The sequence below is a fragment of the Poecile atricapillus genome, chromosome 4 (assembly GCF_030490865.1).
Source record: "Poecile atricapillus isolate bPoeAtr1 chromosome 4, bPoeAtr1.hap1, whole genome shotgun sequence".
Taxonomy (NCBI): domain Eukaryota; kingdom Metazoa; phylum Chordata; class Aves; order Passeriformes; family Paridae; genus Poecile; species Poecile atricapillus.
In genome coordinates this window covers 35848645-35866059 of record NC_081252.1, presented here as the reverse complement: position 1 = coordinate 35866059, position 17415 = coordinate 35848645, and the positions used below count along the sequence as shown (strand labels likewise).

General features: G+C 40.9%; 1 protein-coding gene across 6 annotated transcripts in view; it reads right to left on the bottom strand.

Moving 5' to 3' along the window:
- RAPGEF2 (Rap guanine nucleotide exchange factor 2) overlaps nucleotides 1-17131 on the bottom strand; it is a 183096-nt gene extending 165965 nt beyond the window's left edge. For 4 of the 6 annotated variants that reach the window (XM_058837518.1, XM_058837519.1, XM_058837520.1 and 1 more), the window contains exon 1: nucleotides 16741-17130. In XM_058837518.1, coding sequence (XP_058693501.1) covers nucleotides 16741-16809 — 69 coding nt within the window. In that variant the 5' untranslated portion in view covers nucleotides 16810-17130. Of the gene's footprint in view, nucleotides 1-16740 lie in introns of all 6 variants that reach the window. The other 2 variants (XM_058837522.1, XM_058837521.1) reach the window with 1 other exon arrangement.
- Nucleotides 17132-17415: the final 284 nt, after the last annotated feature.

The following is a 17415-nucleotide window of genomic DNA, read 5'->3' as shown; positions in this document are numbered from 1 at the left end:
ATTTTCAAATGACTGTAAGGTCCGTCCAAACAGCAGCCTACAACCAAAAAGCCTTAAGATCTGCCTTCTGAAACAGGCAACATCTTTCAGCTGTCCACAGGGTAGCAATTACAGAACAAGTCAGAGCACAGCAACACCAGGAGATGTTTCTTTCTACATTACTATCACTGGAACTGTTGTAAATTCCAGAGATGCTCAAAGGAGTTGGACACAAAAATCCATACTGGAGTTTATTTATAAGAAGTCAAATTATCTGGAAAAGAGAGCACTCAAGTCCTTGGCTTGATGTCCCAGCTATAATGGCAGTAGGCAGCAAAGCAGCCTGGCATAAAAATATTTCTTTACACATGCAAAAATATATCTTTACCTTCAACTCTAAGCTTACACTGACTATTAATGAATTTCTTAGTATCCAAATCCACAATTTTTCCCACTTCTACTTTGTCAAACAAGCTCACAGAGAACCCAAGAGATGAAGCTTGATTTCTCAAAATTATTTGGAAATTCAACTAAATACCTCCAGAGTTCCAGTAAAAATTAGTAATACTTGATTTTGGATGCCACCTATACTTTTAAAGCTGGAATATGGCATTTGAATAATTTGCCAGTTGATTTTCCAGATTACATCTTTACCAGACATGGGGAAAGACTGACAAATTGCTACCCACAATTCCAAATACTGATTTGGAAAGTACATCCTCATTCTTACAGTCATTTAAGGTACTTTACAGTCCTCCTACACAAAGCAGAGAAGTTTTGTTTCCTTTCTTAAAGACATTTTATTTGTTCAAACTAAGCATGATTATGAAATGTTAGGTCTGTATTAATAGTTATTGTAACTCACACTAACTGAAGACAGCATTGTGAGAACAGAATAACAAAAAACCCTCCACAACTGAACATATAGAGCATATTCCTGCTGTTTCAAACATTCCATGCTGCCAAGCAATACCACTTCAGTGTCACTGTGTTAGTTCCAGTTACCCTAACACATTTATTTATAATGCAAAATAAAACAAAACCAAAGAAACCGCACACACCCCACAGGACAGAAAGGTCATTTTCTTGATTTTATCCAAGTGCAAACAGATGTTTGAATAGAGTATTTTTTTTTAATATAAACACAATCAGTAACCATTTCTAAAGTATGTCATTTCAGAATTGTGTTATTGTTGTTACTGAGAACTTTATTTTTTAACAAAAAGCAAATGTAAACTACAAACTATTGATTAAATAGAAATCTCATAAGGAACAAGCTAAGAAAAAAAATAAAAAGGGTTTTTTTGGTTGTTTGTTGTTTTTTTTAATTTCAGCATACTAAGAGATGTCAGGGCAATTGCTAAACCACCCTTCAGATTTTGACACTACATGGGATTTATAAATCCCATATAGCTTTTAGGCTGAAGGAGGGATCTGCCCATAAGCAGCAAGTACATTTTAGTGCTTATGACAGGCTGAATTCCTTTTACCCCTTAAAGCATTTTTCTTGCATTGTTCATTACCAAACTGAATAATGTCGCAATTTTAGAAAGCTGAGTCCTAGCAGCACAAACCAACCAGAATTAAAGTTCCACACACAGAAAGCCTGCAACGATGAAAAGAATAAGAAGAACAGAGAGAATAAAACAGTAGAATGAGAAGTGTAACCAAGGGGGAAAAAAATTTAAAATTACGGTTGATAATAACTGGGAGATTCTCAGCTGGAGAAAGGAAATAAGTCTTGTGCTCATCAAAGAAAATTGGGTGATGGTGGTATAATATGCAAGCTGAAACACACAAAAGATGACCCACTCTGTGAGTGATGTTATGTTAACTAGTGCAACGTTTTTACTGTATCTAGCTTCTTATCAGGTCACTATCTCACACCTACCTGGAAGATTCTCACTATTTTCTTTATCTGTCTCAGATCAAAAAGCAATTTTCTGGTTAGCAGGTGGTCTCACAGATCACCTATTTACACACATCTTTTGTGATTTTTCTTCTTTTCCCTTTTTTGTTTGTTGGTTGGTTGGTTGGTTTGGAGTTTTTTAATTACAGGAAAAATCTTTAGCAAGATCTTCACAGAAGATCTTCTCCTGAGGTGATTAATTAAAATGGTAAATTAATCCCCCAGGAATAGTTTCCTTTTAATACTGTCAAAGTAAAGAATTTATAAATGAATTAAGTTGGAATCTATTTGAAAAGCTACTGCATGTGAGTGTTTTTCCCTGAACAGCAGGCTCCTAACTAAAATTTTCTAAATGACTCATGATTGCAGCATCTCCAAGTTTTGTAAGTGTACTCTGAGCAGGTTATCCTTTCAGAGCAGCTGCAATGCAGGCATTGCAGGGCCATGCTATCCTTAGAGCTGGAATTTGCTGAAATGACTCAACACCAAGAAGCTGCTGCTGAACACCGTGGTGCTGCCTGCAGACCACCACTTCTGATGCTCTGTCACTGGAGGCGGTCATAGATCATCTACACACACTACTTTGTCATTGTTCACTCCTTACAGACACTATTTTGTCATTTTCTTCTGGGGAAAAAAAAACAAACCCACATATCCATCTTGAAAGACAAATGTCCATTCTGATGTTTTAGACAGCCGCTACTAAACTAAGAAACTGAGTAGCAGATGCAAAAAGGATCACCTTCAGCACACAACACGTGTGCTACAAATACAAGAAAAACATGAAAGCAGCCTAATTATTATGGTGACTAATTGAAAGCAAAAGAAAAGTTGTAAAAACAAGAAGTTTCTGTCTGTAGACTCTACAGAATATCTTGGACAAAAAACAAGGAACAGGTCCACTACTTCACAAAACGTCTGATTACTGGAACCCATATGACACTTGGGGTTTTATCCCTTCTGTTAGTTAACTATAGAATTAAAAACTGATATGTCAGTTATCAGGGTACTAGAAAGGTTAAGAACAGTATCAACACAGAAAAATACCTTGCTTGTGGCTGTTTCCTAAGAAATGCCACACTACTTTTTAGAATAAATTTAGAACATTCTGTTCAGTACTTTGAATTTCAACAGCTACAAAAACTTTCAGACATACAGAGCTGGCTTCATAAGCCTCTTTCAACTGGGCACAGCACAACGAGGATGAGACAGTTTAACAGTAACAATCAAACTCACTGTTTGTTTTCCTGAAACCTGCTCAAGGCAATGCACTGCAAAGTCTCCTAAAGCAAATGCAAAGTATTAAATTAATCAGGTCCATTATAAAAAGTTACACAAAAACCAGATACACAAATATTAATTTAAACAAAATATTCAGCTAATGCTGACAGTCTTAATTCTAAAAGTAGTTTACTGCATACAGAAGTACGAAAAAATATAAAAACAGAGTCAGATAACAAAATAGTCATTACAGACTATATAACATACTGTCAAACCCATATTCCAAAAAGGAGTTACTTGCCATCAGAGGTTTCAATAAGTTACACAGATTTAAATAAATTTCAAAAGGTGACATCACAAGAAGATTTGGGTGCATGACCCTTGTTTAGTTAAAGACTTTAATTATGTCTTCAAATATAACTTCATTTTAAATTTCTTATTTATTCCTCAGATGTATTTTACAGTGCATGCTTGCTAAGTGGTCATACCACAAGCATACAAGTTCAGTTGTACTGCTGCATAAACAATAGTGCAAACTTGAATGACTAAATAGGGCTGTTTGTGAGAAATCAATCCTGAATTTAAGACCTTGCACTGAACCCTGACTATGAAAAAAACAGCTTAGTCAAAAGCCCTCATTGCACTCCCACATCTTTGCTGCCCTCAGGATTGCTGTACTCTCAGAGGACTAGTTTAAGTGGTTAAGCCTTTTGTTTGTAAACACAAACTGGGGAGAACCACTTTCATACACCAGAACTCACAAAAAAGTGCATGTTTAATGATCATATGCTTGTTATTTTCATGACCTTCAAGGTGGGAGAGACCTTTCCCATTTAAGATCCTCCAAGACCTTACATGGTTTGTAGAAGCATGGAATGGATGAGCATCGCCCACAAATATAAATGTATCCCTATGTGAAACAAAGTCATTAAGGTCATCTGAAAATCTAAATGGGAAATGAGTCCTACCAAACAGGATACAGCCTATGTTCCTCTGCCTCCACATCCCATGGCACATGTAGACTCTATTAAAATGAGAAATAATTGAAATTGGTTACTGTCTTTTGTGTTTTAATCAGTCACGTAAGTGTCGTGTACACAAAGAAATGCTTTTTAAAAGTTTCAAGGTGAACCAGTGTATGTATGCCAGAGTCACAGCATGATACTGCAGAGCTGAGGATCTGAGTTTCATTGTGGAAAAATACTTTCTGTACAGTTCCTTTTGGGAAGGAGAGGGGACAGGACATGCCAGAAAACCACAACAAGTAGCATTTTTGGAGGAAGGCACTTCCTGACCTTAGCTTTCAGATAAATCCCAAACTGAAGACATCTATAAATAGAAGAAACAGGAAAAGAAATCAAGTAAGATATCAAATGTCACTTGTTTAAAGCAGAACTTTCCTTTCTCCTTAAAAGAAACTGTGACACGGTTTTCCTAAAGCAATGCACAGTGTGCAAGCAGCCATGACTTACCAGCCTAGAGACTGGCCCAGCTATTTCTTCATTATCTCCTGGCTCATTTTACAACCAATTTAGAAATATTCTTCACTAGCGTTCATAAGTAACATTCAAACTTTTCAACACACTCAGGCAACTTACCACAGACACTCAAAACCATTAAGTCACATTAAGTTTAACACATTATGATATGGTTGCTATACTTAATATACACGTCTCCTACTATTTTACGTGTTCTGCAGAGTTGGCAAGTTTTAGATTATTTCCTTTTGAAACTAAGATTACCCTGGAACAACCAGAGTAAGTAAAGTTATCTTGAGAATGGCATTTCAGCAGCTATCTAATAGCAAAGGGGACAGGCCAATATTTGGCTGACAAATTGTGATAAGTGTGCTCTAAAAATAAACAGCGACTTATGAGGCACCAAATACCACGAAGCTGTGGCCATCGATGTTTTTTTAATATAAAATGGAAACCTCATGCAGTAAACCAAGGTGCCTTGTGAAGTTACTCATGGTTAACAGAAGTAATACTTCACCTAAAAGCTATTTATGAAGGCCGGGGTAACCATTAGAGCACCTGTTTCAGACAGACCTCCTTTGTTCAAAAGAAATGTAAGGTAACTCACATGCTGGAACGTGGGCCAACATCAACAGCAAATCCAACTGGATTTATGTGGGCTATGTCACTATAAACCGCGTTACTTTCGTCATGGCTATATGTTCGTTTACTATCAAGCCAAGATGGATTGTAAGAAAGTGCCATTATTTTCTCTTCACTTTTAAATTCACATAAAATATTCATTCGCATAAGAACATTAGACCTTAAACAGCAATGTTTGCTTATCAAACCTGGTAAAGGTAGAAATCTGACATATGACAATTACAATGATGACAGACTCAAAATATTTGTACATTTTGTTTCAGAAGTGAAAAATAACCTGTATAAGATACACTGTACTGCAATTTATAAATAAAGGTGAGTTTCTTTCCTACTCAGAAATAAATAAATGTGAAATAAATTATTAGCCAAATCACCCTGCTCTAAGTGCTCACCTAGTAAGAAAAATACCTGATGAAATGACTAAGGCACAAAATTCAAAAAGCACTCCAACAGGAGTTTAGAAAGGGAAAAATTACAGGATATCAAATTAACAATGCAGAGGTTAAACCATAGCCCAAGGCTAGATACAATGAATGACTATGAGAAGGGAGAAGGATTCAGTTTGCCTGAGAATTCTGAAACATACTCCAGGAAGAAGTATCCTATCGCAAAACTCAATTTTCTTTGTTTTGGGTTCTTCGAACCATTTTACAAAGCTAACAGAGTGTTTCATCCCCTCTGCGTCATGCATTGCATTGATCACATTTTCCAGCAATATCCTGTAGTCTAGAAGTTTTTCAGTTACTAAAGTGATATTCCTCTAGAAGTCATCTTTAATTAAAGAGTTTAATAAGACTCTTAAAGAGGATTTAGGACTAGTGGAGACCAGTTATCTATCAATACTCAGTCTACTAAAATACAAGCTAACAGCACTAAAATAAATGGCAGTCTAAAATACAGCAGAGATGGAACGTACTCCTCTCTTCCACCTTGGCAAACACCTACAACAGCACTAAAACAACTATCACCCTTCCCTTGGCACTGTTACCTCAAGCCATTTCTAGCAGCTGAGCTGGAATTGTGCTGCCATCTGATAGTTGTTCAGTGGCCTAGGACCAAGGAGTTGGCATCTTCCAACAAAGTCATCTTGAATTAAAACAAGTCATTGGCGCTAATTAGCAGCTTTCAGCAGCAAGGGAGAAGCCGTGACAAGGACGTAAGCTCAATTACCCTCGTTCCAGCAAGCGCCTGTTCCTGGTCAGCATGTAGCTGGCGAAGCCACTTCTGTTTCCATATCCATGGCACACGTGAAATATTTCAGTCTTCAGAGCAGGCCACTGCAGGCAATTCACACAGACATCTGACCTTTTGTGCTTTGTGCCACTTTGTAACAAATCCACTGAAGACCCCCAACAAATCCGATGCACTATTCTGCTATGTGTAGCATAGGATCAATGGAGAACACAAAATGCAACTCAGACTGAGACCCCCACAACTACTTTCCTGTAACTCAGAGTGAAAACTGCCTCACTGTGTTTACCATCTGCTCACCAGCACTTTAGCAATGAATATATTCAAGCTACTTAGTTACTGCACTAATTGAGTTTAGAGGGAGACACCACCTGAACACCACTCATCATTAACCAGTGTAAAATCTTATTTCTTGTTTCATACTCAGAGCATATCTATGAACTACACTCCCATTTATTTATTCTTCTTAAGATAATATTATTTCACTCAATGATATAATTTCAAGCTGCCTTCACTGGTGAAACTGCCAGGTATTAGCCACCCTTAACAGGAAATCATCAAATGCATCATGATCAACTACATCACTTCAGCTTTCAGCATTTTGTTATGAATTTAGCAACTGGGATAAAAGCCCAACCATATTACACACCTTTGCAGACATTCTGCTTCAGCAGCATCCAGCACCTGCTTTTTTCTTCCAGTTTTTGACTCTTCTTGGAGACTGCAGTTCCTCCAGAGTTGAAGAAGAATTCCACAGGGAGAACTGGCGTTGTAGTTTAGGAACAGTATTACCCAATTTAATGTTCTTACGGAAACATTCCATAGCACATGGCGCTTACTCACTCTCCCCTTCCCTTCCCCTGCAGCACGATGGAAAGGGGAATCGGAGGGACAAAAGGTAAAGACCACAAGTTGAGATCGAGAGATAAGAACAACTACATTTTAATTTAGCAAGTGATAGCATATAAAGCTCAAAGCTACTTCTACATAAAGCACCATCATACATGAAACACAATAAAATGCCATGACTTTGGAATATTGACATAGGTATTGATGGCCTAAACAAAGTCCATCTTTTTTTATTACTATAGCTATGGCACCTTCAAAAGCTGCCTGAGCTACTGCACCCAAGTAGAAGTCAGCAGTAGGGTGCTGTGTTCTGGCAGCGCCTGCCTGTCCTACAGCACTGGCGAGGGAATTCACTTTGAACACCCACAGCACCACTGGCAAGGGACAAAAGTAGTCTGCAATGCTGCACAGACAAGCCTCTCTCAGCTCAAAATGTATCTAAATATTTACTGCCATGTACGCTGTGTATTCTGACATGTCTTCTGACAAATAGCAAAACTCCACAGAACCATTCAAATCAGTGCTGGCCACTCACATAATGCAACGTCTAACTGATTTCAGCAAGGTCATGTATTTTGAGGAAATGTTCTGTGCGGGCGGGGGAATGGTTTCCTGACAAGATTAAGCACTTACCTCAAAGTCAAAACAAAAACAATAGAGGGTACATAATTTAGGTATGTCCCAATAGACTTCACATACCAAATGGAAAAAATGTGTACATCTTTTAAATTGCATGTCAATAAAATTAAGTGTCACTTCTTTGTTTTGCCCCCAGGAAAAAAGCCCACCAGCATCCCATTTTCAACTACTATACAACAAGCCAATCTAAATACAGATAAGATTCAGTATAACAACACAAAAAAAACCCCAAAGCCCAGGCCTTAGCGTCTTCCCTACCCAATTCAGTGAATGCAAAGGTAGCATTAAAACCCGGGCTTCTTACATTGCTATATTCCACTGGGCACTAGGAAGCAAGAAACTTCCTACAAAGGTTTCTTTTGATGCTAATCTTCAGAACTAACAAAAATAGAAGATCTCTGTCAAGAAGCATCTCACACCCATGCCCCTTAAGTTAAAAACAAGTCTTATTTTAGGAAATTCATCAAGACTAAATAATGTCATAACATTACATCCAGTTTACTTTTTTTTTATACTTCTAGACAGTGATTGGAAATGGAGCACCATATACTCCCTGGAAGAGGTTAAGCTATTTCAAAGGTTCCTACACACAACCATAAAAACTTATTTTCAATCTCTTGTATCACAGGTCTTCACACCTTCAGCTGCACCAACACAAACATTTGAACCACAATCTAAACCAGACTGAGTCACTTAAATTTTAGAAAGCAAAAACCCTACTACACAATCTCTCAAAAGTAAGATCCTTTTCTTCTGTTCAGCTACAAGATCATACCACTTATCCTGTGTTTACAGTAGCCTCACAAACAGCTGGACGGGCAGGAATGAGGCAGCAGAGAACATCAGCACGGGAAAAGAAGTGAGTGAGCGGCTTCAGTGGGTGCCTGGCACCCAGCCAGCATCAACCCACTACAACTAGCTTTGCTGCTCAAGCAATACAATGTACCACAAAAGATTGAGCCTTTGATTTCAGCAAGTCAAACCTCAAGCAGATATTGGGGGAAAACAGTCTTGTTTTCCCATCAACTGCTTACAAACCACATCAGTGTAACATTCTTTCTCACCCTTCCAAGTTTTGAGTTATTTTTTGCGTAAGAGGGCAAAAAAGTGTGAATGACTAATTTCAGACGGAAAAGGCTGCATCAATATTTTTTTCCCAACTATGGTAAAAGTAAAATAAAAATGAGACACCAATATCCCTAACAATACAGAACTAAGATAATCTAAAAAGATAAGAACAAAGATAATCTAAAAAACAAAACAACAAACTACTAAGCAAACAATCCATGGGTAATGGGAACCACCTTCTCTTTTAGAAGCCCAAAACGACTAAGTAATAAATGTTTTCATTAAGCAAAGTTTATTTTAACTTTTAAACATACAAAAAGCAAGCAAACTGAAACAAACAGCCAAGTAAAGACAGTAAACAACAGGCATGCTTCACGAATGTGTCTTTCATGAAACTTAATACCCATTCTCAGTTAATCTACACTGACACAAGATGCTGCTTCATTGCTTTGTTCACGTTTATTAGAATACACACAAATAAGAGAAAAATAGGAAAATCATGCTCTCCACATAAATATTATTATCAGAATATTCCCTCAATTTTTATCAGTGCTGAAAAGCAAACTCATGCCCTTTTTTCCCCTCCTCTAAAAACATTTAAATACTTTAATTTTTTCTTATTCCTTCAGTGTTTTGCTCAGGTAATGATATACATGCTGCTCTTTATTGTTGAGTAGAATTCCTTAGAACTGCTCTAAATCAAATATTTAATCACTCTTACTCAGGTCAGACAAGACAGACATACACAAAGAAACACATCTACAGCTCTATGGGTGTAACAGAGATACCCAGAGAGAACAAATAGCTAATTTTAACCGCAAACAAAGCTGTAAGAAAAGCACTGCAGTAGGGCTCGCTCCTCTCTCTCCCTTGTCAAGAAAAGTGGTCAACTTCACCAACTTCAGAAAAAGGGAAGCAGAGCACCACTTCCATTTTGAGACTTATTCAAATACACCCCTTCATGCAAAATATACCCAGCAAATTAAATCTGCAACACTGGCTGCAGCAAGCAAGGCGCGCAGGCTCAGCTGCCCTTCACAAAGCATCTTTGTAGAGCTATCTTTCTGCCAGTGCTCCTTTTGAATTCCCAAACAATACCTCGCAAAAATTAGATCTCCTACTGTGGGAAAGTTCCCAAAACACAAGCCAAAATATATTTTCTCATGAGGATACAAAAAACCCTCAATGAGGAAGTCAAAGTTCTTACAATGACTGTTCAGTGTACATATAGTTATTCTTGAAACATGCTAACAGATTAAGTAGCAACATTCTGATTTAGAGAAAAAAAAAATATTAAAATCAGATCAGTAGTTGAATAGAATGAATTGCTACTGCTAGTAGTTACTACTCAGTAATTTGCATAAGCGTAGACTTTTAAAAACTTTTACACATGGAGGCTTTTTAAAACAATGGAAAAACAAGAAACAATAACTGACCAAAAAAACCGTAGCTAAAGGATATTGTAATAAGCGTAAAAATAAATGAATCATCTTTAGAGGTTACACTTAAATTATCTTTCTTTTTTCCCTCAGGTACCAAGGGTTCTCTGTGAATAAACATTCCAACTTCTCACTAAGGAAAAACATGATCCTGGCAAGATGCTTGTGTGTCCCTTACTTTTGCTGACCTACACTTTAACACCCAAGACATGAAAGAGCTATCAGTCCTTTTGGTCTCAGAAGCCCAAGAGATGATTTTGCTTGTTACTAGTTTTGGCAGAAGAGGAAGCCTACCCAGGGCAAGTCTTGCTTTACAATAATCCTCCTCCACCAAATCCTCCCCTGCAGCACCATGCGCTACACCCCACACAAGGGTGGGGTGGGTGAGGATGGGTAGGAAGGTTCCAGTCCTTCGGCATCACGGAGAGTAAAGACACATGCTCTGATGTCTGAACAGAACCTCAGGAAGCAAGTGGACAAAACAAGCTTGCACTGAGCAGAAGACCCCTGGGCTTTGGGCCCAGCACTGCTCACTTCAGTACATGTCCTAGGCAAGAATGCCATGGAAAGGCTCCCAATTTTAAGTGCAGGAAAGAGACTGTGTCCACAAAGTCTGACAAAAACCTGCTCACAGGAACATACTCAGCCCAAACCCAGGGCAGACAACCACTTCTGCAGCTACTGCAGGGCAGAAATCAAAAGCAAACTCTACCAAACAGATAATTAATCAAGTAGGAAATTGCACAGAGCTTATCGGCGCTAGAGTTAAACCCTCACTCACTTTCCCAGTTTCAAACCGGCTCGGATACGTACAGCTAACCAAGCTGCAATCTTCTGATGCAATGAGAAAGCACACAAGTGTTTAGGATAAGGCTTCTACTCAGCTATTTCTGTGCTATAGGTGAAGGTTTCCTGATCATACCAAGGTCTTTGCAAGTGTCAGCAAAATGTCTATCATTAAAAGACACAGAAACCTACTAATGCAGAAAGTACTAGCCCTATGACAAGGGAGAACTACTGCAAAATAAATTAACAAGTCAATACTCCTGCCATTCTCAAAGATCTTGGCCATGAAGACATGAATGGCTATGGGAAAATACAGACACACACACGCCCATTAGAAAAACTGGGAAATAAGCACAGTCTCTTTCAAAACAAACAGGATACTAAGCAGCCCATTGCGGTACATACCCTTAGCTTTGAAAATGACATGAAAATTGACACTGCAAGTTCAGAATCAAACATGCCAGGGCTGTTTCAACAGACTGAGATTAGAGAGTTCACAAGAAAATCTGAGCTATGCAAGGATTTTCAGCTTTACTTATCAGCCACAAAAGGATATATTCATACAAATAAGTTTGTTGGGCATGAAATAATGCTGCATAGTAACACTGGTTTGAGAAAAACATTAAGAGAAAAAAAAAAAGTACACTTACTTCCAAAATACATTCTCTGGTGTTATTTCTGCACTAAACAAATAGTCAAATAGTTGTTTTATCAGGTAAAGGTATCACTTTTTCCCAATAGTTCACTTGTTTTTTATGCTCTCAGTTAAGTGCTGAAACACAGCAGGAAAAATCCCTATGGTTAAAGGTCTCTAGATACATTAGTGTATTTTAACTGATTTCATCTGTATCCACCCCTCTACTTACAGCCCAAGAGCCACAAGGCACCACTTAACCTACAGTTTTTCAGACACATTCAGGGCATATTAACTATTTTGAACAAGTTTCCAAAACCCTACAGCATCTAGAGGTTTGTTGGGGTGTTTTTTTGGTTCAGACCAACTATGTTTACGGCTGACTTTATGATGGCAGTGAAGTCCACTGCTGAGCAAGAAAGAAGCCCAGATCAAGAACCAGCAACAACCTTTTTTTTCATTAAGCTGTGTTACTAACGATGGTCCCAATGTTAACACAAAACATAGCAGGCTCATGACCCCACTTCAGAATTAGTCACTGCAGTCAGCAGAAAGCCTGAACACCACCATGGGAAGCACAGTTAGGAATCTAATTTTATTGGCCAAATGGGCTCCCCAGAAAGAGACAGAACATCCAGCCTTGCCAAAGTAAGGCTGCTCCTGAACAACCACACAACAAAGCCCTGAGATGCATTATGGAAAGACCACTATATCAATGCAAATCAACTAAATACCAGGCACAGTCCTTTGCTCCTCAGGACTACCAAAAACCAGCAGAAGAATTTAGCAACAGAATCAGTTCTCAGCATTATATTGCTGTTAGCAGCCTGATAACAGGGGTTATCCTCCTCTGTAAACGCTCACCTCAAAAAGATGGCAACAGAGTAGCATGCTGACAGTGAAGAAAATCTGAAAGCAAAACTCAAGCTCCAAAATATTTTTATTTTTCAAAGGAAAGAAATCTCAAATAAGCTCTTTTGAAAATATCATTTTAGTCTTCTGGTGCATTTGATATACAGACACATGATCAGCTCGAATTTAAAGACTAAATATTCTTTTGCTAGACTCACATATAAAATGCTTAGTTTCTCTGATCCCATTAAACTACACAGCCTTGTATTTATTTATTAAGAGATCACTGTATCAAGAAGAAAATGTTCATTTCTGGCTTATCTGAAGATTGCACACAATCATGCTATCACTGGTTACAAGTATAAAAATAACACAACTGGGGAACAAGCTGAAAGTTTATTTGGAAAAAGCATAGGTACATCCTATGATTAAAGCACTTTTCCTCTCAAGTGTTCAAGAAGGGAGTATCTACTTAACAACAGCATCCTGTTTAGATGTCTTCTGACATTAAATGACGCATTAGTATCAAACTAAGGGCTACTGTAAAGCTCTCTCCTCCGCCCTGGTCCGATGCTGTTATATCTCTGCTCTTCATTACTGCCGTGTTGAACTGCCTTCGTGTACTGCACCGGCAGTTTCCAGAAACAAACCTTAGGCATCTAACATATATAAGGCACACGTTCAAAAAATTTCTTCCTGCAGACATCACCACATGGCATAAAAATAGTGAACAGTATGCAGAGTTTCTGAAGCAACTAACTATTCACATACCATGCCATGCAAATGAGTTGTTAGGATAAAGAAAGATCAGGGCTCAGTTTCTCTTGTTTGAAAACAAAAACAGTCCTATTTTTTCAGACCACGCTACACCAGTATAAAACTGCACGCTTTCTAAAATGGCCTATGATGCCAAAAAGAATTTGTTTTGTAAAGACTTAAAGCTATAAAAGTCCTCGCAAGAGGACGTTAGGAGAGAAAAAAAGTAGATTGCTATTACTCACAGCTTAAGGGCATAAAACCATTTGTAATTTATGAACATTTAAAAGTTAGATTCCCCAAAGCAGTTAAATTAACTTCCTAGTTCACGTCTTCAAAGAGAAAATGAATCGTTTAATACATCAATTAAAGAGAAGAGTTACACAACAGGCATGTTAGAGTGCAGGCCACATATAAATCCTTTCCTTGTATTTTTCATTTTCTTTGGCCAACAGAATATTGAGTTGTGAGTTACAAAATTCAGGAACACTCTGTAAAGGAGGATATACCAAAGAGATACAAAGTTATGAATTTATGGAAGCAACTGCAGAATACACCGTTTACATTGAAGAAAAAAATAATTCATCCCAATCCAAAATTACCAAGAGATTTCTGCATTACAAAAGTTCATGCCAAGTTAAGTTTGCCATCTCCAACAATGTTTATCAGACCTACTTCTCGAAGTTGTACATGCTGGCTATCATTCTGTCACTCCTCTCCTCTGAGCCTGCAGTGAAGGCATGGTGCCAAATTTGCACCCGGACAGTCCAGGGTGAATAGTAATGTCAAACAGATATTTACCTCATCGTGATTTGGGAGAAGCTGAGCCCCAAAGAGTTTGTTAACGTAAATAAGAAGCAAATATGCTACCAACATATTTCTCTTGCTATTTCCTGTACTGACATGAATATGATAAATATATTTTCTCTTTCCAACCCTCTCTTGGCTTTAAAGAAGCCTCATGACTTCCCAAAAGCCAAAATTAAGTAGCGATCTTTTGGAGATAGCATAGCAAGGACAGGAAAATACAAGTAAAGAGACAATAAGTTACTTTAAGGGAAGAAGGAAAAACAAGGTCTTTGTACCTTTCTATATATTTTTTCCTTTACACATAATAATGATAGATGATATGCATAAGCATATTTCTTTCAAATTGCAATACTCTTGTAAAATAAAATCAAACTTCCTGAACAGAGAACCAGAAAACTAACACAGACAATTCAACATAATCCATTTACAAAAACACCTACCAAGTTTTCTGCTGCAAGCCCAGTCTCCCCAGCAGCAACAGGAGGGCACCACCAGTTTCAAGTATTTCCACTGCTAACATCAGCACATTAGCTTTCCCACATATTTGGTCTGATTTGTGGATTATTTTGGGCCAGTGTCAGTTTCATGGATTTAAGGGTGGGCTTCTTTTCCTGTGGTGATTGCCACAGCAGGCTGCCAGTGTGCTGATTCGGGAAGTTTCACAGCACTAACGCAGTCCTGGTGTTCCCAATTTAGCTCTCTGCTCCATGCCCTTCACTGGGCTTTATCCCTGCATTCGGGCTGGATTCTTCACTGCGTCATTTCTCACTTTCTGCCTTTTCGTGTTTCCTTATTAGCCCTTCTAGACAACAAGGCCAACTGGCAAGGATATGACAAAGTTTAACAGTTCACATGGCACTGATCATGCCACAGGGGAAGCATCATCCCCCAAAGCCAGCCTGGTGGCCCCACAGCCTGACCTAGTGGTTTCTGAGCATCTGGCAGCACCTCTCCTCCCAAACACCCCACCATGCTTCGATAACCATGTCCTGAGGCTGGACACTGCTGGTAGGCTCTCCCAGCTGGAATCTATGCCTCTGCCAATCCAAGTGACCTCGCTACGAGTTTGCAGAGAGTGTCTTCCCCAGGAGAGAGCACTCAGCCTCCTTCAGCTTTCACAACACTCTAAAGGGCTGGGTCCAGCACTGAAGGCAAACAGACATTTGGAAAAGGTCAAACAAGGACAGAGAAACAAGTTTAGCACCACAAAAACATGTTCCAGAAGCAGCTTCCTTTTTTTTTCATAAAAGAAAAAAAAAATTAAAAAATAGAGTTGCCAAAAAGGCACGCCACATACGATGCCTGTGCAATCAGTATGTTTTTCCATGCAAAGTTTCATTTTCTCACACATATTCCATGAGCACGGGGATAAAAATAACATTACCACAATGACGTATCTATAGTAGGAGGAATGACTTATGGGTGCTGACCGAAAGTCAAGGTTTCCTCTTTGCCCCAATTTGAAATCATCACCAGCCAGTCGGACGCCTGCCAAAACAATCAGTAACAGCATCTCTTCCCCAAAACCCGAACACAGGGACTGCTCAGAGAGCAGGACAAGCCTTTAGAAAATAGGACAGATGGCATTACAACTCCAAGCAAAGTAACTCCTTGTATCATTAGCTATTGAACCGCGGCTTGATGTGGGGATCAGTGTAAAGCTTATTAGTCTTTAGACAGTTGGCAGCAACAGCCACTGCAGCAACCGTTCGGGAGCAGAAGGAACTCATTCACTTTAGTTGTTTTTCAGGTCATGTTAAGTCAAAATGTTTCTGTACGCACTCCAGTCCCCAGCTTAACCTTTCTCAGCCTCTCTAAGCGCAACTACGCTTACGAGCAGCTTCAACTCACACACTCCTCTGACAAAGAGGGCTCCAGGAGCCCGGCGCAGGTATCTAAAAAATTCCTGCCTGGTGCCATTGTGTAAGGATTTCACCCTACTTTGGAGAGCAAGGACTTGCCAAGAATACCACTGACCTCAGCCCCTACATTATGAAACAGCGCTGCCAGCTCCAGCCAGCTCTGTAAAAGTAGGGATTGAATTCAAATCCTGAGCCACCCGTACTCCGGGGCAATAACAAAACACACACACTCACACACAGAGGGGGAGAAAAAAAAAGGGAAAAAAAAGAAAAAATACACCACCAAAAAATTATACTCTAAGTTCATTTTCTTTTTACCGGAAGCAACCCTCAGAAAACAAACCCAGCTGGCTTTTCTCCCTCTCCTTCCCCCAGAATTAGGGAGTAGGAGGAAAGTTGTCGCGTTAATGCGCGCCTTCCCTTCCCGGGAGCTGCCGACCGGGAATTCGGCGCTGGGGAGCTCGGCGGGAGCTGGGAGGGGGACAGCCCCGGCCGCGCCGCCCCGGAGCGGGGCCGCGGGGCTCCGGGCTGCCCCGGCCGGGGCTGCGCGGGGCGGGCGGGGGCAGCGGGGCGGCCCCTCCGCCGTGCGAGGGAGCCGCGGGGTCCGCGGGCAAGGGGCGCTTACCTGGGGGCTCCGCTCCGCCGGGTTCTTCATCACCGCCTGGCGGAAGCTGTTATCCACGTAGGACGCCATCGCGCCCCTGCTGCCTCCCGCCGCCGCCCGGGAGGCGCTGGGGGAGGGCGGCCGCGGCCTGGCGCTGCGCGGCCGGGGCGCTGGGCGAGGAGCGGGAGGCGGCGGCGCGCAGGCACCGCGGGCTCAGCAGCGCCGCCGCCCGGAGCTGCAGGCGGCGGCCGAGCCCCGCCGGTGGCAGCGGCGGCGACAAGGGCTCGGCGCTCCCTCTCGAGCCGGCTCTACGCCTCCCGCCGGCCCGCTCCGCCGCATCCCCCCGGGCACCGTCGTCGTCGCCTCCTCCCTCCTCTTCCTCCTCCTCCCATCCGGGCTGATGGGGGGCTCCGCGCCCGCCTCGGCGACGGGGAAGTTGCCGGCTCGGGGAGGCGGAGCGGCGGGGGGCGGGCCGGGGCGGGCCGGAGGAGGGAAGGGGGGGCGGGTCGCCGGGGGTCGCGACCGCCGGGGTCCCCTCCGGCTGCCTCAGTAACCTCCCCCGGGGAAGGCATCCTTGCCGGGTTTCACCACAAAAAAAGAGTTCTGAGCTGCTGCCGCCATGGTCCCGAGGGACGCGCATCAGCGCAGCTTCGGCGGTGGTGCACCCTGTGCGTGGATACCGCTGATGGGCAAGCC